General features: G+C 41.5%; 1 protein-coding gene across 2 annotated transcripts in view; it reads left to right on the top strand.

Annotated features, from left to right (window-relative positions):
- The window catches only part of EPB41L4B (erythrocyte membrane protein band 4.1 like 4B), a 287,983-nt gene that overhangs the window by 229,022 nt on the left and 31,368 nt on the right, over positions 1-27,593 (top strand). For both annotated transcript variants that reach the window (XM_030551497.1, XM_030551496.1), the window contains exons 20-22: positions 12,598-12,702; positions 21,466-21,604; positions 22,090-22,167. In XM_030551497.1, coding sequence (XP_030407357.1) covers positions 12,598-12,702; positions 21,466-21,604; positions 22,090-22,167 — 322 coding nt within the window. The remainder of the gene's footprint in view (positions 1-12,597; positions 12,703-21,465; positions 21,605-22,089; positions 22,168-27,593) is intronic.

The raw sequence follows: 27,593 nt of genomic DNA, 5'->3' as shown, positions 1-27,593 counted from the left end.
CAGATAGGAATATTCTTCTTGTGTGGGTGAAGCTACAGTCACCATCTGGTGCTTTGAATATTCATTTATTATATTTCCTTTGCAAATCTTACAATCCAAAACCAATTAAAGCTATTACATTAAGGCTAATTACATTAGGAACTGTGTAACATGAAACGCAAGATGAACTCAGTGCTGTCTGATGTTAGTCACCAGAGAAGAGAGGGGAAGAAATATAAATTATGTCAAGTTGTGCAGAGGTCACTTTGTGTGGGGAAAAAAGTACTCTTACAAGATCCATCCACAAAATAACCTCTGCTCATGTGAGTTATCAAAATGAGATGCCATTCATGGATTGTGTAGACCATTTAAAGGGCATCTCTGCTCCACTGGGTTCTTCAAGCTTGGCTCTCCTTTGGTCGGACTTGAATATGCCCATGGACTCCACTAGGCTCTTTGGGCCTGGCTACTTCTTGATTGGGGGAAAAAAAATAAGAGGTGATATCTACCAGACATGATCCTCTTCTGGCACCAAATTCATGGTAAGTTACTCATGGTAAGTTATGCAGCTCTGTGATCCTCCCTCTCCTTTCTTATGCATGAGGAATGTAATAATTAACAATACTAACATTTCTGTTATCACTAGGCATCCGAGTTATATCCCCACTGAGATGGATGCAGGGGAGAAAGTAACTTACAGGACTTACCGGTACTGCCAGAGTCCTGAGTGGTGGCATGGCCTCTCAAGATTTATAGGCCCTGGGGAACCAGCTGTGGCTGGGAGACCCAGGGCCTTTAAATTAACCAAGGGGCTCCCAGCTGCAGAGGTGGCTGGGAGCCCTCAGGGGAAAATTAAAGGGCCCGGGGCTCTGGCCGCCAGGGGGAACCCCGAGCTTTGCGGGGCTTGGGCAGGGATTTAAAAGGCCCAGAGCTCCTGCCACTGAGGGAAGCCCGGAGCCCTTTAAATCCCTGCCCCAGCCCAGCCACCGGAGCCGTGGTCTGGATTCAAAGGGCTCTGGGCTGCCCGCAGCCACAGGGAGCTTTAAGCCCTTTAAATCCCCACCTCAGCCCAGCCGCCGGAGCCACGGCCAGGATTTAAAAGACTCTTGCCGGTACGCCGTACTGGACTGGACCGGCTTACTTTCACCTCTGACTGTGTGTGTATGTGTGTGAATATGAATGTGTCACAAACAATGCAGCTGCAGCCTGCCACTGACCAGCAGCAACCCCAGCAACAGGCCTCTGTGGGCTGCTGCCTGCAGAGAGTCAGCAGGTGCCGCTGGGCTGGGTCTGCCAAGGAGTAAGTAACCAAGGCAAAAACCACAGCCAGCCAGCCAGGGAGGGAGCCGGTGGGAGGGAAAGTCAGGGGTGAACGAAGGACAACTGGAATAGCCTTCATGAAATATACAAGATATTTAGAGAAAGTTTTGTCAATTTCAGCCTCTGCACTCTGCAGGTAGGACAAAACAAAGAGATCTGAGATTTCACCCGATGTCCTAAGGACATTTCAGGTGTTTAAATCAATATATGAAAAGGGTGGATTGGAATGAAAACTATTTCTTTCAAAGGAGGCACAATAATTTCCCTGAATATTCAGTTTTCCCCTCCAATCCCTTTGTGGTTTTATCTACTGGGGCTATTTGCTTTCCCTGTGAATCTTTAGTTGATTTAGCAAAATTGCTTTGTCCAAAATAAACCCTAATCATGACACATCTTTCCACCATGTTCTCCATGTTTTTTGTGGTTTTTTTTTTAAACAGTAACATTTCAAAGAGGATCTGCGAGCAGTTTGGACATCACAACCATAATTCTCTGCTGGGGAGGGAATGGGATAGATTTGAACTTGGAAATGGTTCCTGATTTTGATTGTGTTTAGGAGATCCCCTCATCCCAAGGGCAGAAAAGAACTGCCCTTGCCATGGTCTCACACACCCAACAACAACTGGGAGTGAAATTAACAAGGATGCCAGAAACGGCTCCTAACTCTGGGCACTGAACTGCACAGGGAGCAGCTGAGTTTAAACTGTTCTTTTGCAGGCAGCAGCAGCAGGCATCTCAGCCAGTGTCCCTATTGCAAGCTAGAGCCTAGGGGAAAACCCCTGCTGCAGGTGTGGGGGAGGAGTGCAGAGCCTTGTCTGCAGCCTGGCTGGAGAAGGGGGAGGGAGGAGCCAAGAAACCAATATGACAGTGAGTTTTCCCCTTCCACCTGCTTTTATTAGCTCTGTATTTAAGCTGTGCAGCCAAATTCTTGTATTTGTTGGGTATATTAGTATTGGAGAGATCCCCTCATCTCGGGGGCAGAAAAGGACTGCCCCTGCCATGGTCAAACACACCCTCCCCTGGACCCCCTACCCCCAGCTACTGTGAGTGAAATTAACAAGGATGCCAGAAACTTAGCCCTGGGGGCTGAACCATCAGGGAACAGCTGAGTTTAAACTATTCTTATGCAGAGAGCAGGCTTCTCTCTTCCTCCCTCAGTCAGTCTCCTTTTCTTACCGGTCTTCCGTACCGGCCCGTACCAGCTTACTTTCACCTCTGTATGGACAGTTAAGTGTGCACCTCTGAGCTGTTGCTGTAAGCTCTCTGCAAACACACAGTAATCTCTGCATCAGTTCCACTCATTTCTGAGCATTTCTCTGCAATCATAACAGCTACAGACTTGTTTAAAAAAAGAAAGTTAGAAAGAAACCTGAGTTTCTGGAGAGCATAATAATCTCTTCAGAAAGGTGCCAGTCTGCTGTACTGATGCATACCAGCTGTTTCTGATCTCTGAAGTTGCATGTGCTGAATCCTATTTAAGACCTTTCATTGACAGAGTTGGCTATCTGCAGCCTTGGAATTTTTCTTAGATGCTACATTTAATAGTAGCCTTCCAAGGGGAGCAGTGGGAGCAAAAAACCTAACTGGCTTCAAGACTGAGTTGATAAGTTTTAGGGGGGGGATGGTATGATGAGTCTTCCTAGAATGGCATGTAGACAATTTGCGAGTACTAGTAGCAAATATCTCCAGTGGCTGGTGATGGGACACAAAGTGGGGAAGGCTCTGAGTTGCTGCAGAGAATTCTTTCCCAGATATCTGGCTAGTGGGTCTTGGTCATATGCTGAGGGTCTAACTGATTACCATATTTGGGTTCAGGAAGGAATTTTCCACTGGGTCAGATTGGTCAGAGACCCTGAAGGGTTTTCACTTTCCTCTTGCAGCATGAGGCACGGCTCACTTTAGTGTGACCAGATGTCCCGTTTTTAAAGAGAGAGTCCCGTTTTTTGCGAGTTTTTCTTATGTAGGCACCTATTACGCCTCACAGTTGCCAGCTGGTCATCCTAGCTCACATGCAGGTTTAAACTGATGTAAACGGTAGCTTTTCGGTAACAGGAGGTCTTTAAATCATGATTTGAGGGCTTCAATAGCTCAGCTCGAGGTTATGGGTCTATTACAGGAGTGGGTGGGTGAGGTTCTATGGCCTACAATGTTCAGGAAGTCAGATGGATGATGGTAATGGTCCCTTCTGGCCTTAAAATCTGTGAGGTTTGAGTCTGAGCATCTCTTAGAAAAACCAGGAACTGAATCCAGATATCCTAAATCCCAGTGTGGTGTCTTAACCACGAGACTGTACTTCTCAGTTCCAAATTCCCCTAATAGTGAATGCAAGGCAGTTATGCACAGCTGATTTCTTCAGGACCAAGAATATAGTCACCCAGGTAAACACTGTGTAGATCAGAAAGTTCGGCTAGATCAAAAGTGGAGCTGGTTGAAAAAAGGGAGGTTTTTTTCCCTGACAAATTTCACCATTTCCTGGCTGTTTTCATTTCATAGCATTCAGAGTGCCCATTTTTGTGTTTTTTTTCAAAACCCAGGTTTTGGGGAAAAAACTTTTCAATAACCATTTTGGTTAAAATGTCAATAAAAATATATCATGAAAAAATAGTGAAAAACTAAAAATGTGGGCAAAAATGGTTTTGAAAAAGGCAATTTTAACAGGAAAAAAACAAAGCAAAACAAACCTTTTTTTCTCTGAAAAAATTTCAGGCAGCTCTAGAAATGCAATGTGTAGCTAAATATCCAACATCAGTATAGTTCAAATTCAGCAAGGTAAATTAATAGGTTGATTGTTTTAAAGCCAAAAGCCATTTATGTGATCATCTTCTCTGATCTCCTGCATAACACAGGCCACAGAACATCACCTAGTAATTTTTGCATCAAGTCCAGTAACTTCTGTTTGAACTACAGCATATAATTTAGAAAACAAATCCAGTCTTTATTTGGACTGCAAGTCATGGAGAATCCACTTACTTAAGCAAGTTGCTTGATTAGATGAAGGTTTCTAACCATTAGGGGAGTGAAGTTTTGGAACAGCCTTCCGAGGGAAGTAGTGGGGGCAAAAGACTTATCTGGCTTCAAGACAAAGCTTGATAAGTATATGGAGGGGATGTTATGATAGGATAGTTTAATTTGGGCAATTGATCTTGGATTATCACCAGATAAGTCTGCTCAATGGTCTGCGGGGAGATGTTGGATGGGATGGGAACTGAGTTACTGCAGAGAATTCCTTCTTGGGTGCTGGCTGGTGAGTCTTGCCCACATGCTCAGAGTTTAGCTGATTGCCATATTTGGGGTCGGGAAGGAATTTTCCTCCAGGGCAGATTGGCAGGGGCCCTGGAGGTTTTTCGCCTTCCTCTGCAGCGTGGGGCATGGGTCGCTTGCTGGTGGATTCTCTGCAGTTTGAGGTCTTCAAACCAGTTTTGAGGATTTCAATAACTCAGTCCTGGATTAGGGGTTGTATAAAAGTGGATGGGTAGGGTTCTGTGGCCTGCCTTGTGCAGGAGGTCAGACTAGATGATCATATTGGTCCCTTCTGACCTATGAGTCTATGATTTCATTGCCAGGTGACACATCCAGTTCTTTCTTTCTTGCCTTCAAAGGGGCTTCTCACATCTGCTTAATTACCTTACTGTATTATACCATTAACCAATTAGAGTACCGTGTACTGTCACACTGTCTGGTGTGGCTCATGATCGTGAGTGCGAAGCTCAGGGCAGACTCTCAAAAAGCAGGGCAGACAACCCAAAGTGGTGGTCTGTACTATAATTAGATTTCACCAACCCAGTAACGAGGGTGATCTCCTAAAGCACTAATACAGAATTACCTCAGAGTCACAGACAGTCCCCTTGGCATTCCAGCCTATCTTGCCACCTAGGCAAGGGGGACTATGTGATAGTTGGTCACTTTACAACAAAAAATCACAATAATATTCAGGTTGTTCACAGTCCCAAAGGGCTAGACACTTACTCCTGGTCAGTTGTACTCAGATCTCAAACTGAAGACAACAGCTATAGCCAATCCTGTAAATAAACCTAACTAAAAATTTAGTAACTAAGGCCTGGTCTATACTGGTGGGGGGATGGATTGATCTAAGATACGCAACTTCAGCTATGAGAATAGCGTACCTGAAGTCAACGTATCTTAGATTGAATTAAAATTACTTACTTTGCATCTTTGTGGTGCTGGATCAATGGCCACGGCTCCCCCGTCAACTTTGCTTCTGCCTCTCGCACTGCTGGAGTCAGCGATGTATTATTGCCTAGGCCAACAAGGCCTAGGCCTAGGGCGGCAAATTTGCAGGGGTGCTCACAACTCCTCCCCAACTCCACCCCTTCTCCAAATCCCCGGCCCACTTCCTCCCCAAGGCACCCCGTGCTTCCCTCCTTCCACTTCCCTCTCAGGCTTGCAGCGTGGAAGCGCTGGGAGGGAGGGAGAAGCGAGTAGCGGCGTGCTTGGAGGAGGCAGGGCAGAGGTGAGCTGGGACCCGTGGGTGCGGGGAGTAACCCAGGGGGACTGGGAACCGCTCCCCATCCCAGCTCACCTCCGCTCTACTTCTGCCATCCCCCAAGCATGCTGCAACTTCCCTTCTCCCCCCTCCTTCCCAGGCTTGCCGCGGGGAAGCAGAGGTGAGCTAGGGGGGTCGACAATTTTTTGAGGGCTTAGGGGCGTCAAATTTGTTAAGCTGCCACTGGCTGGAGTTCAGCAGTCGATGAGAGAGTGATCGGGGATTGATTTATCGTGTCTACACTACACGCAATAAATCAATCCCTGATAGATGGATCACTACCCGCCGATCTGGCAGGTAGGGTAGATGTACCCTTTGAGAATAAATAAGAGAGTTATTTACAAGGGTAAAACAGGAAACACACAAATGAATTAGTCTGAGATTTTAAAAAGTAATATAAGTTTCTATAATAAGAAGCTGTATATATCCTTTAATGGTGACCCATGCCAAGCAGTATTGGGATCTCTTGCTTATGTTTAAGAATCTTTGCCCCTCAGAGTTCAGACAGCATAAAGATCCAGTTTCACCTTGTCAGGAATTTTTATCCCCTTCATCCCAGAACAAAAGCTGATAGAACAAGTGTCAATGCCTGCCTCTTCTTCTTGTAAGTGGGGAGGGCAACAGAATCTTTGTCCTTTCGATGTTTTACAATGCCTCATTTGGTTTCAAGCTTGACTACAGGAATAGCGCTTACACTAATTAATGTTTTCCCTCCCCCCCCCAGTTTGGTGAATTACACAATTACAGAGGTTTACAAGGCAAATGCTCAATTTAACTTTATACAATGGGATACAGGCATTATAATTTCAATTAATACATGTAGCATCCTACAAGCGCTCCATAAAGTCTGAACATTAAACACGTTCTAATAACACTAATATCTATTTTAACTAGACTAACCTGCAGGTCAGCCAGACTGGTATCCAGCGATACATTTGTCAGTGTTCAGTGGGGCCTAGGGGCCTGGGCATGAGTTGGAACTGATCTGCTGGCATCACATGTTCCTCTAGCACAATTTCAAAGTACACATACTGGAACTAGAAAAATTTGAACCCTTAAATACTACTATGTTCTTATCAGCAAAGTAGCTAAATTTATCCTACAAATCTGCTGATGGGAACTCATTTAATACTGCTATTCTCACCTGTTCATAGAAGTGAGGAAAAGACTTCAATCCTGCCTCCAAAGGAAAAATGGCTTAGTTTAAAGTTAAGTAAATTCATTAGGAAACAAATATATTGCGGTTTTGTTAGTAAAATCAGGAAATCTATTGTTCAAAGAACTTGTCTGTTACCTATAGCCCCAAGTCAAATGCTGTTTTTGCTATTTAAAATTGTTTCCATTTATATTTTAATTTGCTAACTAAAAAAAGACATTACTAGTGAAGTCATAAATCATAAAATTCCATTATAATTCTCTACATAATCATCTGCATTAGACATCAGTGCTGGGATTTTCACAGGCTAAGTGAGTTAAGTTCCCAAATCCAACTGAATTTCAATAGGAATGTCCTCTATGTCTCCTGAAAATCTCAACATGAATAGTGACTGTCCTGACTGCCATAGGACGACCTAATTTTATAGCTGATTTTGAGCTCAGACAGCAGCTGTTGGGCTGAGAGCATTGTTCAAGACGTTGGTAGAAAAAGAACTTGTATCACCCCTTCTTGTCAGAACACAGGAGCATTACAGTCTTAGCCTAGACTGCAGTCCGCAGATGTATTTTTGTTCTGGGGAGGAAGGAAGAGAGGGTTGGGTTTTTTCCCCAAAAGGAAGAAAAATAGGGAGCTGGAATGAAAAGAGTAGGGAAATCCCACAAGCTCTGTGCAGACTAGTAAACCACTGCACCTCAGGGGCATACTTGGTTAAGGTCACAATCTGTATGACCATCCAGTAAAAAGGCATTAACTCAGAAAGCAGTTTTCAAATTGCCAGATATTCCTCTTGATAATTAACCCAAGGTTTCAGAAGAGCTTTCCTGGCATCGTAGCAACAGAAACAAACCCATGTTGCTCCTGATCTTTGTATAGCCTTCGCTTAACCAAGAAAATCAAAGTGGAAAAACCTCAGACTACAAAAGGAAAGGTTTGGGTTTTGTGTGTGTGTGTGCGCATGTGTGCACGTGCTTCACTAGCGAGGCCCTTAAGTTATATGAGAATCTTCCTATTAAATAAAATATTTTCTTTTTCCTTCTCTTCTCTCCCCCACACCTTCAAGAATGAATTACATGTTCCCATTCAAAGGGGATGTGAAAGCAACAATTAATCAGTTCAAGCCAGGAGCAGTCCTTTTATATTCTTTTCTCATACTTTGGTCAGGTTCCACTTTAACTCAGTCTGGTAACCTGCCTACTTTGCAGTGAGGACACCACTTAAATCACTCAAGAGCTGATAGTCCCTCAGTTCCTTCTCACTCTGAGGAGTTGGATCACAGAAACCCATTTGGGACTGCCACCTGATGTGCTTAGACTACCTCTGAGCCTGTTTTCCCTGCCAGGATGGGACTTCAGTGCCCTGCCTGGTTTGAGCAAGACACACTAGCCTGCTACAAACACAGAGCCAGTCTGAACTACATCTCCCAACAGCTGCAGGCTTAACTGAAAACAGCTTAAGAAGTGCTCCTGTCTCCAACACACAGATACCCAACTCCCAGTGGGATCCAAACCCCAAATAAATCTATTTTATCCTGTATAAAGCTTACTTCGCATCCTCATGGTGTATAAAGCTTATACAGGGTAAACTCATAAATTGTTTACCCTCTATAACACTGATAGAGAGAGATGCACAGCTGTTTACCCTCCTCCTTCCAGGTATTAATACATACTCTGGGTTTAACTAATAAGTAAAAAGTGATTTTATTAAATACAAAAAGTAGAATTTAAGTGGTTCCAAGTAATAACAGACAGAACAAAGTGAATTACCAAACAAAATAAAATATAACACACAAATCTAAGCCTAATACAGTAAGAAACTGATTACAGATGAAATCTCACCCTCAGAAATGTTCCAGTAAGCTTCTTTTACAAACTAGCCTCCTTCTAGTCTGGGTCCAGCAATCACTCCCACCCCTTTAGTTACTGTCCTTTGTTCCAGTTTCTTTCAGGTATCCTTTGGGAGTGAAGAGGCTACCTCTTGAGCCAGCTGAAGATCAAAGTGAAGGGTCTCCCAGGACTTTATATAGTTTCTCTCTTGTTGGTGGAAACCCCTCCCTCCCCCTGTGTAGAATCCCAGCTATAAGATGGAGTCTTGGAGTCACATGGGCAAGTTACATGTCCTTGCATGACTTAGTTCTCTACACGGACTTTCCCAGGAAAGCTTAGATGTGGATTGGCATCTATCAAGGTCCATTGTTCACCAACTACTTCCATTTACTTGAATTAGCCCTTCACACTATGTTAATCAAATCTGCCCTAGGTGCTTTCTACAGCAAACACTTTAAATACAAGCATAGAGCCAATGCTCATAACTTCAGATATAAAAATGATACATGCATGCGAATAGGATGAATACATACAGTAGAACATAACTTTTGCAAAGATATGTTACATGGCATATCTAGCATAAAACATATTGCAGTTATGTCATATTTACATTCATAAGCATATTTCTACAAAGCATTATGGGGTGCAACATCACACCCGCAATTCTCAAAAGGCAGACATGTTCTCCCACAGCTGGCTGAGAGAGAACCGTAGACGAAGCTCAGCACAAACCACTATGGGACATTCCCTTGAAACACTTGGACGAGTGCAGGCTCAGAGGGGACACAGTAACTCTTGTAGCGCTTTGCAGTGGGGACGCTCACACCTGAATTAGGCTAAACCCAGATGCCCATTCTAGCCAACCCTTCAGTGAAGACATAACTTTTTACTTTTTGCAAGACTAATGAGCTTGTGAGATTGGAGGAGCTGGTTCACTAAAGCTGTGAGCTCTGGTGAGAAGCGTGCTGTATCTCTAATTTTAGGCAGGTTCTGTTGATGTGTCATGGCAGGCTGACATTCATGATTGTCATTGTCATTCTCACTAGGAAATGCTAGATTATTATGCAGCCTGTCAAGTCATTAAGATGATCTGTCTTGGTTCAATATCTTCATTCTTATGCTGAAGCAGTTGGATACATTTACAAAAAAATGTTTCCCATAAATTCTTGGCATTGCAAGGGTACCTTACAAGAAATCGTAATATACTATGCTTTTTTAAAGCATAGGCCATCCTGAACCTCCAGAACGTCAGGTTTTGTTCAAATCTGTGTCACTTACTACACATAATAAGGGAAGTGTTTATATTTGCACATAAAGACTCTATTTTAAATAGCCAAAATAATTACAAGGTATCTCCTTGAGAAGCTATATCTTTTCATGTGAGATAATATATGATTGCTATAGAATTCAAAAGGTAACCATAGAAATTATTCAGCTTTATAGTTCATTCTTTTTTCAGTAATGTCACTGTGATTTTTTTTTTTAGGGCTTTGTACAGGGTTAAAAGCCTGCCATTTTTACAAATTTAAATTAAACTCACTGGCTAGTGGCCTTCAGTGGATGAACGTGTCTGCTTTAAAAGCATGGTTTCTGCTTTTAATCAACAAATATTTCTAAATTTAGACCTAAGGGAAAAATGCTATTGTTTGTATTATATAACCAAGGATTACCATGTTTGACATTCTGCACCCATTCAGTGATATAACACCTGTGAACTACTAAGATTCACCAATGAGGACAACCAGCCAGCTGCTCTCCAGACTGCTGTTAATCACCCACAAATGAGTGTTTCATACTGACAGAAGCAAGAGCATTGAATATGTTCATGCTGGGGGAAATGTACTCAGTGGAAACAGGCAGGGAGGCAGAGGGAGCAGTGCAAAGTTTTGTGCTGAGGAAGAAAGTCTTCAGCGGCAACTTAGCCAGCCAGTTTCGAAAAATGGGGATTAAAAATCCATCTTCTGACATTGGTAGCATCAGTTTAATATCTGATATGCGCTCTGTTCAGGGTCTGTATCCTGTATGTGCTGTGGTATGAACTCAATCTGATATCTCAGAGAGGTTTGGATCTTTAGGTTGAAGTCCATATAAAAGTGCAATATATCATTACATTTTATTATTGTTCCTTTTCATCTAAAGTAAGACTACAGTAGGCCCTCCACTAATTTACACCTTGACTAATTTGCAGCTCCTATAATGTGCACAATCAAATGGTGGTCTCTGCCACTTAGGGTCTGATTCAATGTGCAGTGAAGTAAATGGAAAGACTGATTGGATCAGGCCCTGAACAAGGATTTGATGGCAGAATATTGTAACAAGGGGCTGCTCTTACTAAAATTCCATTGTTTTTGCAGGATATGCTAACAGGAAATTTACTAGCATACTGTGAAATGTCATAAAGGTAAACTGTACTTGTCAAATGAGTGGAATGGTTTGTGTATTTTGGAATAATGCTTATTTGCTTTTTATATTCACTTATGATTTTGCAATATTCAGAAAACCACAATGGGGTTTACACTTATTGATATAAATTAGTAAGGGTCCTCTCTGCTCTATCCCTATGTTGTCTTATGGTTCCTGATGTGTCTGAAATCCTTTGATGTGATAAATTCATTGCTTGCTGACTATACTGTGTGCGTATCCTTTGTATCTCATGTTAGATTTGATATATGATTATTTATTTCTGTTCCTGCTTTCACTGGATTTATGTAATGAAGGAAAACTACCCTATTAGGGAACTGCTTTAGAAATGGCAATGCTATCCATTCAGAGCCAGATCCTCAGCCAATGCACGTCAACATAACTTAGCTGAAGCCAATGGAGCTGAACACGTTTACATCAGTTGAGGTTTGACCCTCAGATTATTTCATTATACAGGTCTTTGCACATTTAGCCTCCCTGCAGCAGTTCTTGAACTGAAAGGATATTGAGGTGTGCTATGTAATACCTCTTTTTCCTAATTATTAAACAATCTGAACGTTACGTCAGTGAAAAGTGACACCAAAACATAGCATTGTGGGCTTCCATGTTATTGGCATTTCAATGATTTCCAGATCAGATTTACATACTTCACAATTCCAAAGATTATTTTTATTCTAATCACCATCCCTACAAACTAAATATGGAAACTGAAAGGCAAGCTTGGTATTAAATATTACAGAATTCTAGCACAAGAGCAAGCAGAGCTCTTCTCTGATCAGGACCCCACTTTGATATCTACAGCCATGGTCCACATTCTTACATAACAATCACAGCTACTTCATGTTGCCATCAGTCATATATATCTTTACTTTAAATTGAACATTTGCAATTTCTTTTGTTTCTAGTGTCTTCCTTGGATCTCATCCACTAGCACATCGCTATTGTATTGGTGTTGCAGACACAGCAGGGAAATGTTTAATTTCAAGCAAAGGCTGTTTTGATGAATGATTTCTTTAGTTCATTAATATATTTCTAGCTATATTTATATTTTTTAAAAGTTTTACAAAAACTAATTGTTGGGTCTCTTTAAAATACTGCATTTCTGGGTTTTAAGTTGTTAGCACTGAAGTATCTTTGTTGTGTTTTGCATGGATTTAATATATTTAAATGGTTGCTTCTTTATAAAATTACACAGTATATAGGGCAGTACAACTGTGAACGAAAAATATGTGTGTGTATGCCAGAATGTTGGATTACAATTGGAAGAAAAGGGTGAATTTGCCAATGTGCACTTGCTAAGTCAAGTTAAATGTGTCATTAAATTATAACTTTGCTGACATGCCTTAAAATTGCTTAAACAAAGTCATCACCACAAAATTTTTTCTTGTTTTTAGAAGTCCAGCACCAGTACGACCAGAAACTACACCATCAACAGGCGCTACAGAAAAGCAAGAAATTAAAGTTTCTCGTGTGAGGAAGTTAACGAGACAGTACAGCTTGTGAGTGTTGTACAGCACTATTTGCAAGATTTTCGCTACTACCAAGCTGAAAATTAAAGTCGTGCTAATTATTATTCAAGATATGCCTTCTGAAAGGCGTGAGTGCAATTACATGATAATGATCTTACATCGATATAGTTCCTTTCATCTTTGAGGATCTTGAAGTACTTAAATGAATATGCAATCTACACACACTTAATACCCCACTAAAATGCAAGTCCCTTGTCTTTAACGGTGAACAGCAACATTACACAGTGGTAGAAATTAGGAATTAAAAATCCCTTTTCCACTTGAAATTAGAGGTTGATTTTAAGTAGACAAAATTACTGAAGCCTTACAAAACCTGCAGATTTCAATTCCTTTAGGTTTTATCAATCAGTATGGGCTGGTGAGTCATAGCTGATCATGCTGGAAACAGGGACTGGACATTAGTATCCAGAGTTATAATAGTAAATATTTTAAAAAATCATGTTTTGGTGGAGTTATAAAATGTCATGCTTCAGAACATAATCCAACCTAGGTTTTGGGGGTTAGGAGGAAATTTTCCATGAAGGGCAGGAGATTTGACATCTGTTCCTGTAGCATGAACTAGTGCCAGCCACTTTATCCCTCTCTGCCTCAGTTGTTCCACTGAAGATAATAATACTTACTTAGTTGCTATGTTTCTTATATAACCCACTCCCACTCAGCATGGCACTCGGTCCCTCTCTGGGCCACATATAGAGATTGATGAGAGTGCTCCATGCTTGGCTAACAGTTTGATCTTTTAGCTCAAGCAGTAGATGCTCATGCTCTTAGGATTAGGGGTCTCAGGTTTGATCCCTGATGCCAAAGAGCAATGAAGTATTACACTTCATTCATTCATTTTTGTAACATCTTTTGAGATCCTTGGCTGGAACCACCATGTTTTATTATTACTCATTCTTATGGACCAGTCATTGTGGCAAGGGAGACACTGCCACCATGTATGGGAGGGGAGGGACTAAACTGAATGGAAGGAAAGAGGGGTGATACCAACATACATAAACCAAGAACACCAAATTCATTAGGAAGAAAAAAAACTGAATATACAAACAATGTAGGATGATAATGCCTAGCTCTTCTGGCTGGGCTAATCTTCCCAATGACACTAACTATGCAACAGTACTAACTGTAGCTTTCATTCATTTCATTGCATCCAGAAAGATCCTAATAAATATATAGAGAGAGTTACTTTCCCAAATGTAATCACTTTTGTTATGGAACACAGTAGCTACTCTGCATCAACCAGAACTCAGAATATTTTAGGAAAAGAATGGAAGAACTTGAATCAAATTGTAACTATGAAGAGATTTAGGTTGTCAACATATATAGTAAGTACACAAATTTGAATTTGACCAGGATACTAAGGTTAACATATGGGAACACACCCTCATGGCTTGGACAGCAAGACATGACATGAGTCTCTTGCACCATGGTATATCAACCCATGCTAATTAGAAATCATTGTTTGCAAATGAGATTAAAGAGAGGAATTGACAACTCGCTCCAGGAAAGGAATGCAAGGTACATTACTCCCTGCTAATATAGGAGATGACACATGGCATGGAATTTGGCAGCATTTTGCAGAAAGATTTTCACAAGGTTGTCTGCTTGTTATGAATATCCAGTGTGTCTCAAACAAATGTGCTTCTCTTAAATTAGGCTTTGCTTTTACAGCTCTTTCCTTAGTTAATCAGATTTAGTATCACAATGGAGAAAAATTCTCCCACAAGTGTAGAGACCTATCTGTCTCACACTATTTTGCAGGGTCGCCCAGAGGATTCAGGGGGACTGGGGCAAAGCAGGGGAGCTGCAGCGCTTGTACTCACCCTGTGGCGGTCCGGGATTTCAGTGGTGGGGGGCCCTTCAGTCGCTCCGCGTCTTCGGCAGCACTGAAGCCCCCCCCCATCACCAAAATGCTGCTGAAGATCTAGAGTGCCACTGGGTCAGGGTTGGTGGGGTCCCTGTGGGGCCCAGGGCCTGGGGCAAATTGCCCCACTTGCCCCCACCCCCTCTAGACAGCCCTGCTATTTTGAGACAGGAGATATCAGGAACTTATTTACAAGGTCAGCAAATGAAGGACTGAGAAACAACTGTGAGGGGACAGGTATCTGAGAAGATAATAAGTGGGACAGATACATTGGAAATGAAGATTGGTCTTATGGTTTAACCACAGTTTTGGAACTCAAGGGACTTAAATTCTAATCGAGGTTAGAGGTAAAAGTAAGCTGGTATGGTCCAGTACGCCATGCCGGACCGCACCGGCTTCTGCGGTGGGGATTTAAAGGACTCTGGGCTGCCTGCAGCTCTAGCGGCAGGGCTGGGGCCAGGTTTTAAAGGGCTCAGAGCTCCCCACCGTTGCGGGCAAGATTTAAAGGGCTTGGGGCTCCCCGCAGCAGCAGGAGCTAGGTGCCCTTTAAATCCCAGCCCCAGCCCGGCAAGGCTTGGGGCTCCCCGCAGCAGCAGGAGCTCCATGTCCTTTAAATCCTGGCCCCAGCCCGGCAAAGCTCAAAGTTCCACTTCTTCAGCTGGGGGCCCCTAGTTGAATTAAAGACCCTGGGGCTCCCAGCCACAGCCAGTGCCCCAGGGCCTTTAAATCTTGAGAGGCCCCGCCTCTTCTGCTTGAGGCCACGCCCCCCGCAGTACTCCAGCAGTCCCAGTAAGTCCTGTAAGTACTTTCACCCCTGATCGAGGTTAAAGCACAAACTTCTTTGTGAACTTGACTTCTCTGTGCTTCAATTTATTCAGACCTGCATCACTAGGATGTTGTGATGCTTAATTCATCACTGGTTTTAAAGCAGCTTGAGTTCCTCAGAAAGGGCTATAAAAATGCAAATACTATTAATCTTTATTCAGCACAAAGTCCAATTTGATGAGAGGCGGTCATTGATGGCAGGGTCAGAGAACTACTGGGAAATTTTGAATTGATTCAGTTGAGCTCTCTAGTGGGTGAGAGAGCTTGAAAGCTGCAGAGGAATCAAGACAGAAAGGAAGCTAGAGGGAAAGGGGTCAAAGTAGTCTATAGGAATACTTAAGGCTGTAGGAATGATGATGTTTGGAAGAGAAAATAATCAATTGTGTCAATCAAGTCAGAGAATTTCTGAAGAACAGTTAAATAGATTTTAAAAAGAAGTTAATTGTCCATCATTATTTCTAGATTAGACAGTTTCAGAATGTGAAGTGTAATGAAGGAGAAGAGTTGATCATGAAGGAAAGATTAGCATGAATTTGGGTGGGAAGTATGTGAATTATGGGTAGGCAATGTCACTCACCTTCTCATCAAATTTGGAGGATTTTTCAGAAAGAAGGTAAACTAACTTGAGGATCCTCACAGGGAGGAATGAAATGAGTGCTTATGTTGCCGGGTCTCAGTCAGGCATGTGACAATTCTGTCATCAAGGAGGTGTCATGTGACAATAGAGATTTATCGTTAACAAATCAGACAATCAGAGCAAGTCTATAATGGTGGGTGATAGACTAAAAGGAGGTGGGTAGTTTTGGTATGGATAATATCATTATGATAATGTCATAGGAGTGGCGGAACATTAATTCTTAAGGTAGTATAATGAAAAAATCTAGGGTGAGTTGGTAAAGAGAATAAGAACCTGGCAGTGAGCTGAGGTTATTGGAGATAAGCAATGACTGAGGGTGAGGGAAAAAAATAGTGTCAGGTACAGCAGTGAGAATGACAGGGAGTGTAGGGGTCAAGAGAAGGTAGTAGCAGTAGAGAAGGTTGGTAACCAAAGACAGATGGAGAGAAGTAGCTAAGAGGAGGGTAAGCAGACAGGGAATGGAGAGAAGAGAGATGGATGAGGGTGAGTAGAAGGTTGTGTTACAGAGAATGAAGATGATATGAGAGGTCATTGAGAGGGATGGTTGTGGAAATAGTAGCCACAGCCAACCCACAGAAATTCCAGTCGTATTAAATTGTTTGAAGGAGCTGTCTTTGAGAGGGTGAGAATGCATCAGTTGAAATGTAGAAGAATGCATTGGAAACATGGTGAATGTGAAGATAAGAGGAATAGTATTGGCAGCCCAAGAGAAAATGAAAGCAACAGGAAAATTACACAAGTGGAAGAAATCAATATTTTGAAGTGTAGTTAAAATAATGCATTTATGGAGATTCAGGTTAGAATTTTCACATTTTGATTTTGGAGCTTTGAAAATCTCACCTTCATTGTATAATGCCAATGCCCGGTGCCCCAGAGGGAGTAAACCTAACAGGCAATGATCAAGTGATCTCTCTCCTGCCATCCATCTCCATTCTCTGGCGAACAGAGGCTAGGGACACCAATCTTTACCTATCCTGGCTAATAGCCATTTATGGACTTAACCACCATGAATTTATTCAGTTCTCTTTTAAACACTGCTATAGTCCTAGCCTTCACAACCTGCTCAGGTAAGGAGTTCCACAAGCTGACTGTGTGCTGTGTGTAGAAGAACTTCCTTTTATTTGTTTTAAACCTGCTGCCTATTAATTTCATTTGGTGACCCCTAGTTCTTGTATTATGAGAAGTAAATAACTTTTCCTTATCCACTTTCTCAACATCACTCATGATTTTATATACCTCTATCATATCCCCCCTTAGTCTCCTCTTTTCCAAGCTGAGGAGTCCTAGCCTCTTTAATCTTTCTTCATATGGGACTCTCTCCAAACCCCTAATCATTTTAGTTGCCCTTTTCTGAACCTTTTCTAGTGCTAGAATGTCTTTTTTGAGGTGACGAGACCACATCTGTACACAGTATTTGAGATGTGGGTGTACCATGGATTAATATAAGGGCAATAATATATTCTCAGTCTTATTCTCTATCCCCTTTTTAATGATTTCTAACATCCTGTTTGCTTTTTTGACCGCCTCTGCACACCCCATGGACATCTTCAGAGAACTATCCACGATGAGTCAAGATCTTTTTCCTAACTTGTAGCTAAATTAGCCCCCATCATATTGTATGTATAGTTGGAGTTATTTTTTCCAGTGTGCATTACTTTACACTTATTCACATTAAATTTCATTTGCTATTTTGTTGTCCAATCACTCAGTTTTGTGAGATCTTTTTGAAGTTCTTCACAGTCTGCTTTGGTCTTAACTATCTTGAGTAGTTTAGTCTCATCTGCAAACTTTGCCACCTCACTGTTTACCCCTTTCTCCAGATCATTTATGAATAAATTGAATAGGATTGGTCCTAGGACTGACGCTTGGGAAACACCACTTAGTTACCCCTCTCCATTCTGAGAATTTACCATTAATTCCTACCCTTTGTTCCCTGTCTTTTAACCAGTTTTCAGTCCATGAAAGGACCATCTCTTTTATCCCATGACAGCTTAATTTACATAAGAACCTTTAGTGAGGGACCTTGTCAAAGGCTTTCTGGAAATCTAAGTACATTATGTCCACTGGATCCTCCTTGTCCACATGTTTGTTGAGCCCTTCAAAGAACTCTAATAGATTAATAAGACACGATTTCCCTTTACAGAAACCACATTGACTATTGCTCAACAGTTTGTTTTTCTATGTGTCTGACAATTTTATTCTTAAGTATTGTTTCAACTAATTTGTCCAGTCCCAACGTTAGACTTACCGGTCTGTAATTGCCGGGATCACCTCTAGAGCCCTTTTTAAATATTGGCATTAAATTAGCTAACTTCCAGTCATTGGGTACAGAAGCCGATTTAAAGGACAGGTTACAAACCTTAGTTAATAGTTCCACAATTTCACATTTGAGTTCTTTCAGAACTCTTGGGTGAATGCATCGGGTCCCGGTGACTTGTTAATGTTGAGTTTATCAATTAATTCCAAAACCTCCTCTAGTGACACTTCAATCTGTGACAGTTCCTCAGATTTGTCACCTAGAAAATCCAGCTTAGGTTCGGTAATCTCCCTAACATCCTCAGCCATGAAGATTGAAGCAAATAATCCATTTAGTTTCTCCGCAATGACTTTATCGTCTTTAAGCGCTCCTTTTATATTTCGATTGTCAAGGGGCCCCACTGGTGGTTTAGCAGGCTTCCTGCTTCTGATGTACTTAAAAACCATTTTGTTATTACCTTTGGAGTTTTTGGCTAGCTGTTCTTCAAACTCCTCTTTGGCTTTTCTTATTACACTCTTGCACTTAAGTTGGTAGTGTTTATGCTCCTTTCTATTTGCCTCACTAGGATTTGACTTCCATTTTCTAAAGGAAGTCTTTTTATCTCTCACTGCTTCTTTTGCATGGTTGTTTAGCCACAGTGGCTCTTTTTTTAGTTCTTTTACTGTGTTTCTTAATTTGGGGTATACATTGAAGTTGGGCCTCTATTATGGTGTCTTTAAAACTCCCTCTGGGGCACTTGGCATTGGCCACTGTTGGTAGACAGGTAGGTAGATGGACCTTTGGTCTGACCCAGTACAGCCGTTCTTATGTTCTTATAAGTATCAGAATATAGATTTTCAGTTCTCCAGCCTTGCCCCATTATGATGGGCCCCTAAGAAATCTGCAACTCAGTGGAAGATTGCAGTTAAAATGCTAGGGACTACAAAACCAACAGTAAATTACATATTTTTAACAAATGTTTGTATAACATGTATAATTATAGAGTCTCAAAGCTTCACATTTTCACACCAGCAAAACTAAAATCTGCATTTGTAGCCCATTCAAAATAAATAATTGCAAGTACAACGTGAATATTAGATAATAAGGTCTGAAGAGACCACTCTGATCATCTACTCTGACTGCATATGAAAAGCAAACTAGCAGACAATTGTTCTGATCCATTGACCTCTGGGTTCTGGAGCCAACACATTCCCACTGCACAACCTTCTTTAGGTACTTGCATGTGTAGGTTTTGCATATACAATGGCTTCGTGTTCAAATACTGAAGGCAAAATTAAGGCACCAGTATTTGACAAACTAGCCCTTACCTTTATTTCTTCAGGGGCCAAATTCTGTTCTGGTTGAAGTCAATGTGATCTTTGCCATTGAGTTCAGTGGGAACGGGATTTAGCATCTGGTGTCTGGATTGCGGGTACAAAAAGGGAAAGGAGGAGTGCTGTGAACGAAGTAGAGTGGTAAAAAGTCTTGTGCTCAAACCTGTAGCTAGAACACAATAGCACAGTGCATATAAGACAGGATTACAAATTCATTCCCCAGTTTAGTTGGACTTGACCTAAGAAGCCTTTCTGAATTGGCAGATTCTAAAAGAATTTCCACTTCCACATAAAACAGGAGTATGAAGGAACAGATTTACCCAGCAAGGCTGGGGAGAGAGCCAGACTATCCCTGCTGAGTGTGAGGAGTAAGGACTGAGAAAATGTCAGCTGCATGTTTATAAAAGTAGAGATTAACTAGGTCAGGAGCCCAGATCTGGCTTGTTGCATCAATAAAATACCTATTTAATAAACTCAGCAGGTTTAATATTTTGTTTTAAACATGAAAACGGTGTGTCATACATGCTCTTCTGCTGTGGTGATGAATTATTGTTCATCCATGGAAAAGAATGAACTGTGGAAGAGACAATATTAGTTGGCAAAGTCTAGTCATTTTATAAAAGCCTTGGTATTAACCAAACCACATAGCAATTTTGTTGATAGTGTTGGGCTGTGTGTCATGTAACTTGTGTTAGTAGTGTTTATATGGACAGCAACAATAGGTGCACAGTCCTGGATTAAAGCAAAACCGAAGTACAGACCTTCTCTGAAAAGTGCCTGGACAAACTGGCATTGCAGGGTTCCATGTGCATTGTAATACAGTAAGTGCCAGGTTATTTGCTCACTTTACAAATAAAAAGAAGCAAACTTGCATTGGATTGTGACAGCCAATTTTTTTTTTTTTTTTGTGGTGGTGGTGGTGGTTTTGTTTTGTTTTCTTCACACATCACCACCAGTAGTAAAGGTCCTGGAGGCAAAATTATGGCCCAACTGTGCATGAATAATTGAGGACTTAAAAACTTGACCCAAACCACACTGAAGTCAATGACTTGTGATCAGTGGGCTTTTGCAATGGTAATCGAGGGAACAATATGGTCTGCAGCATTTCTTTTACTGGTGACATGTGTGAGAAGAAAATAACCCAACTTGACTGCCTGGTTTTTAAAAGAAATGGCTTCTCTGTAAATGGAGCAAATTTGATATGGAGTCAATAGTTCTCAATAAACATGGGCTTTATTTTTACAGTTACTTTTCAGAGTAGAACTGCCCTTTAAAGGTATTTTGAAAATGGAGATACATACATACTGCATGCCAAATCCACTCTGGTCTCTGGTAACTTCACTGTTACTGTTATACCGGGGCTGAAGTTGATCCTGTATATCTATTTGAGGGTTTTCTTACCAATACAGCAAAGCCTATAGACTAGCTGAATACAAAAATGAAAACTATAAAATGAAAAAGTAATATGAAATAGTCACCAGTGTATATTTTTAATCAAATACATTTTCAGTCATTATGTTAATTATTTGTACGTAATATCAAGTTAGATTTGAAACTGCAGGCCACTTAAGTTTTTGCATTTGTTGTTGATGTTTAGTCAGTATTTTTTATTGAGAAATCATTAAAGTTTAAAGAAAATCTAATTTATTTGCAGACTTAGCTGTAAATATTAAATTATGCCTGGCTTGGTGAACATTCAGAAGCATTGTAGCTGGTGTCCAGATTTTCCGTTCCCTCTCCCTCTCCTTCCCCCTGCCTCTCGCACCTCCAAAGCAAGTTAAAACAAAATTCTGTTATATCTTGTAATGAATGGAGCTTCATGCACTTTTAACAACCACAGTGATGAAGATGACCTTCCTCCAGCACTGGCAGCGGCTGCAGCAGCATCAACATCTGTTTCATCAGCATCTCCCGTGTCACAGAAGATGTGTACACCACAAATGTCAGAAGGACAAACCCAGATATCACCTGGTGCAAAGGTAAGATGCAAAGATGGGGTCATGTAAATAGAGTGAGAAATGATTAGAAATGATAGATATGAAGACAGAAAGTGGCTATGGTTAAATGTTCTTAAGAGATGACAGTATTAACTATAATTTTACAGTTGGGAGTAGTTTTTAATATGAAATTGTCGTAGCAATATACTTATACTATACTATGTATACTGGCAGCAGCTAGAAAATTAGGACATTTAGTACCTGATCCAAAGCCCATTGCAGTCAGTGCGAGTTCTTCCATCAATTTCAATGGGCTTTGGATGTACTCAATAAATATTTACTTGGGTTTCAAAGATATATAATGTTGTTGTCCATCTCTCCAGATTCACCTATCAAAACACATTTAAAACTGTATGTGTAATTTATAATCTACTTGGCTAATTTATTCTTTAATTAAATATATTTGAAACTATAATTACAAATATTAAATATTTACCCAACTTGTGGGGGTTTTTTTCTGCCTTTAGAGCCCCACGGATGTTGGAAGTACATTTGCTTTGGAGCCAGGTGACCTTTTGATGGATTTCACAGAAGCCACACCTATGGTAAATAATTCCAGTTTGCAACTAGGGATGTTTAAATGTCTTCAAGAACTATCTGAAAACCAGAATGAATATGTCTTACGTTGCACACTGTCTAATAATCCACTTCTGAAAATCAGACCATACTTTCTTTGTTTGCTGTGCACCCCTTGAAGTCAGCTTAGTGCGCACCCCTTGAAGTCAGCTTAGTGCTTCTGAAAATCAGGTCATTAATGTGCACACTGTCAAATATCATGGCTGAAGCATTGGAATGAAATTCTTCTATCATGGAGATATTTACTCTCATTTTACTGGGCTGCTCCAATTTGACCAACCTCTTTGGGCTTTCACTATGTTATTTTTACAGTTACTTTTCAGAGTAGAACTGCCTTTTAAAGGTATTTTGAAAATGAAGATACATAGTTACTCTGATAACTTCACTGTTACTATTATACCAGGGCTAAATATGTGTGTATGTGTAGCTAGACCTGCCTTTGGGAGTGATCTGCACATCCCATTTCTCCCCCCTCCCTACCCCTGCCCCAGCTGAGTTCAGAGATCAATCAACAACCACTCCTATATCTGTGACTATACTTCAACTTTTGGTTGGTTCAAAGTACCACACTTTGTCATATAACAAGACAGGCAGCCTAATACATGTTTTTCATTAACTTCCTTCTTTGGAATAATAGACTCTGAAGCACATTTAAGTTTTTTGCTTAAAAACCAGGGATGAAGTCCAGGCCCAACTGAAGTCAATAACTAACCTCCCATTGACTTCAGTGGGGACAGGATTTCACCCCAGATTACCAGTGGATAATCTGAAGTATTACACTATGATCCTGAACTGCATTTTCCAAAATAATCATTACATCACAAATAGGTCAAATACCATGTAGCTCTTCTGCTTGTCACTTTGTCATGTCATCTTTATTGATTATATTAGAAAAAGCAATAGAGGGCGCAGCATTTTCTGGCATGTATTTTTTTATTAAAAACTATTTCATCTATGGGATATCACTAAACTTTTTATTGAACAGCTAGATCCTGTCATGTCATCATATTGTGTGGACATGTCTTTTGCTTCAAAGACGGTATGTTCCATGCCACAAATTGATCCCCATCCTGTGTTACATTTAGATAGGGAGTATATTTTCTCCTTCCTCTTTCACAAAATGAAGAAAATTTCACTAAGATCTTGGGGTGCAGGAGGAATGTGATGAACTGCACCATGCTGCAGCCCACTTCCCCTCACTTCAGAGAGCAGTCCTGGTCCTCCCTTGACCTGCAACTGTGATAGGCCAGAGCATGGTTGTGAAAACTGGTGGGAAGGTTCTTTGTGCATTCATTCCCCAGTCAGAGCAACCCACGCTAAGGCCTGTCGCAATCTAGCCTTTAAAAAATCCACAGTAAAAGACTAGTTCTCAAAAAGTCAGTACTTTACTTAAGGAAACCTAAGGAGCAGATGTTCACTGTGGAGACCTGGAGAAGTTCTGAAAGCCTGCACATTTCTTTTCCTGAGCTCAGTTTATACCAAATCCTTAGTTTTTATACAGTTAAATGTAGCCCAGAATTGGATTTATTATGAGTATTGCTTACTGTTCTTGGAGTGCTCTCAATATATCCTTCACTGGAAGTGATATTTTGGTGTTGGGGTTCGACATGCTACCTCCTGACTTGAGAACTACAGTGGTGGATGGAAAGACTGTAGTCATGGTGATGAGGACAAGTTTGTGGGAGGGGATTGATCCAGGTACCTGCAAGGGTGGGGAGCTGTGGGAGACTGCAGCTGCTAGAATGGGGTTCAGAAGTGGACACTTGTCATGGGAGAGTAGGGAAGCCTGACATGCTCTTCCCTCAATTCTGCTTGTCTGGGGATGAGTGGCTCTTTTTAGTATCTCTGGGGGTCACTTGATAGCTCCACTGTCACTTTCTAGGCATTGCTTAGCTAATTGCTCAACTCCTTCTTGTCACAGTGCTAGCAGCAAATAGCTTGCTCCTGTTGCAGCCACTTGCTACTGGCTCTGGAGCTGAGACAACTGAGAAACCCTTACGCCACTGCTAGAGACCCCCAGGATTTTTCTAGCTACAATACTGAATCCATGATCTTCAACTGCAGAAATAGAGGAGGTTTCTTAGCAATTTCACAATATATTTTGGGACAACATTAGTTCAATGTGGAAGGGTAGGAGATGTTCCAGAGCAGCTGCAACTGGAGTACGCTGTTCAATGCTCCTGCCTCTGCAGCATAGAAGGAGGGACAGAGCTCTTTCTGCACCCCACAATATCTTTGTAAACTGAGGGGCGGGCATCCTTGCCTACTGAAATGGCAAGAAGCATTATGGCCCTTGGAGTAATACTAAAAGAGGTGGCCACCCAGTTCCAGAAGATGAGGAACAGGATGATTTCAGCCTCACCCCACCCCTGAATATTTCCAAAGTGAATGGACCATTGAGGAAGGGAAAAAGAGGCCAATAGTCACAGAGAGCAGAGGGAACAGAACATGAACCTTCAGGGCTTGGAGCTCTGCGGCCAGAACCTGCAGGATTAGTTTGGCAAGGCACATGCAGACTGAGACAGACATACAGGTTTCTCAGACCTCCTTCCCACTCTAATAATGTAAAGTGATTGTGGTTAAATTAATTATCAGAGGGTAGCCGTGTTAGTCTGGATCTGTAAAAGCAGCAAAGAGTCCTGTGGCAACTTATAGACTAACAGACATATTGGAGCATGAACTTTCGTGGACACACAATAGCAGATTTAAAGGTAGCAATTCTGCTGCAAAAAAACTTCAGGACCAGACTTCAAAGAGAAACTGCTGAGCTTCAGTTCATCTGCAAATTTGACACCATCAGCTCAGGATTAAACAAAGACTGTAAATGGCTAGCCAACTACAAAACAGTTTCTCCTCCCTTGGTTTTCACACCTCAGCTGCTAGAAGAGGGCCTCATCCTCCCTGATTGAACTAATCTCGTTATCTCTAGCCTGCTTCTTGCTTGCATATGTATACCTGCCCCTGGAAATTTCCACCTCATGCATCCGACGAAGTGGGTATTCACCCATGAAAGCTCATGGTCCAATACATCTGTTAATCTGTAAGGTGCCACAGGACTCTTTGCTGGCTAAATTAATGTGATCCCCTTTTGAGCTTACATGTGTATTTCTTATTCTGACGTACATGATACAGCATTTCAGTGTATTCCTCTGAATTATTTTTTTTTTTTAGTCACTTATATACAGGATGTTTAGAAACTTGAGCAACTGATCCACTATAAATTAGATTTTGTAAAAAAGATAATATGGTGTTGCAGGGCTTTCCTTCTTCTGGTGACATGGTATAGGATTTATTCCTTAGTTTGTTTATTCCTTATGCCAACCTTTTTTCACCCCAATTGATCTTATTGCCAAGACTATAGTTCATAAATTGACTTTCAGAAGGTTCCTTGGTTTTTCTCAGGAATGGACAAAGCACTACACACCATCAATCAACTTTTTTGTTTCATCTAACATTTACAAAGGTCACTCTTGTTCTAAAGAGCTGTTTGGAAATTATTGTTTGCAAACCTTTCTCCACAATATTTATTGTGGACTTCAGCACACCTGTCAATTAAGCGTTGAATTAAAAAGCTTATTTACCAAAGATATGGGTCTAAACCAAAAGCAACACCCACAAACTATGGGTAAGTTCAATTCCAAACTTTGTGACTTGGGTCCATCCCTGTTTGTTTAGTTGTGTTGGTGACAACAGCAGGGGTGCAGGAGCAATTTGTATAGAGGGGTGCTGAGAACCACTGAACCAAACTGTGAATCCTGCATCTGATGGAAACCACTTCAAGCCAGGAAGTGTGGTAGCACTTCTAGTTCCAGCACCTATGACAGCAGGTGCTGTCACCTGGGACAGATCCTCAGCTGGCATAGATCCACTGAAGTCAATGAAGCTATGATGAGGATCAGCTTATACCTGATGAGGAACTGGCCCTCTGTATATATCTTGTAATCGCATCCTAATTGGATCATACACTTGGTTGGCCATGTTGTTTAATATTTCATTTTTGTCCTACAGTCGTTTAAAATATTTCATTGACATCACTTAAATTGTGTGTGCACGGTAGTGTACCTGAACTTACAGTCCATATTCAGGCAAAACTACCAGTTTATCACTAAGTCAGACACAGAGTGAGCTAAACTATTACTACACATGGAAATGTCCCTTTCGTTTTCTATTGCATCAAGTCAAAATGTTGCTTATTCTTCTGCCCTGTAGTAGTGTTTATTTTCTTAGTCATATATCTTTTGCTGTGTAGTCTTAAAAACACAGAACCGTAGAGATCTGCTTGCATTTTTATGGGTGAAAGTGAACATATGAATATGCATGGAGTTCTTTGAGTGTGAAATTCCTTTCATACTATAGGTTTACAATTACCCAGTTTCCTCCGCCTTAAAGCAGATGGGTACAGAGCACAGCCATTTGGGCTAATGCATTTGGTAACGCATCATGGTAAAAATCCCAGCTCCACACTGAAAGGAAGCTCACGTGGGGTGAATGAAAAGTACAAACCTATAGGCTGTCACAGAAGGCATGGATTATACGCACTGAGATTATGGATGGAATTCAAACTTCTTAAAATGCTGTTAGCTCCCTGCAGGTGCCTAGATGACATGACATGATCCACATGTGGGGATTTGTGGAGGTCATTCACTCCTTCCAACATCTCACAGGGAAACCAAGTCCCATGTTTCCGAGGCAACTATTTTCTGGATGGTAACAATTAAATAAAATGTAAACTTAGTTGATATTTTTATGTGGAAGAATCATTTCTTCTCCACACACTTAGCTGTAGGTTGCAGATTTTAGGTAATTTGAAAACAGAGAAGTTTTGGGGCTTGTGACGAGGCTGCTCTGGCACTTCCTTATGGCCTGTCAGGACATCGCTCACCCAGCTGTGGGTCTCTGCCAGTATCTTGCGGTCTCTGGGAGGTCTGAGGCAGCAGTGCTTTAGCCCTCTGGCCAAGGCATGCTTCAGTCCTATCCCTTCTGGGGTGTTAAGGTCCAGAGGGAATCAGGAATCCTGCAACTCAAAACACAGTCCTCCAATGAACCTTTGATGGGACCTTACCCTTCTGTTCAGGGCTTGTTTCTAAACAATCCATGCTTCTGCTGATCCTCCAGGGTCTTGTCATCCCTTCTAGTAAGGGCTTATCTGGCTGGCAAGCTAGTCAGTCTCCGGGCTGCAGACAGGCTTCTCGCCCATCAAGAGAAGCAGAGCTCTGCTCTCCTTCCTGGTCAGCCTCGAACTAGGATAGGTCTCCTTTTAACTCCCCTCTCCATGCCTAGCATTTGCTGCAGGTGTAGCAGAGTGGGGCTAACTGGGTCCACAGGCTCTCTTTAATCCTCTCATTGTCAGTGTGGGGCTTATTTGCCCATCACAGGGCTCCACTATCAAAATACA

This window comes from Gopherus evgoodei, chromosome 2 (genome assembly GCF_007399415.2).
Source record: "Gopherus evgoodei ecotype Sinaloan lineage chromosome 2, rGopEvg1_v1.p, whole genome shotgun sequence".
Classification (NCBI taxonomy): Eukaryota; Metazoa; Chordata; order Testudines; family Testudinidae; genus Gopherus; species Gopherus evgoodei.
Note: the sequence above shows the minus strand (reverse complement) of the source record. Positions and strands in the feature narration are given on the sequence as shown.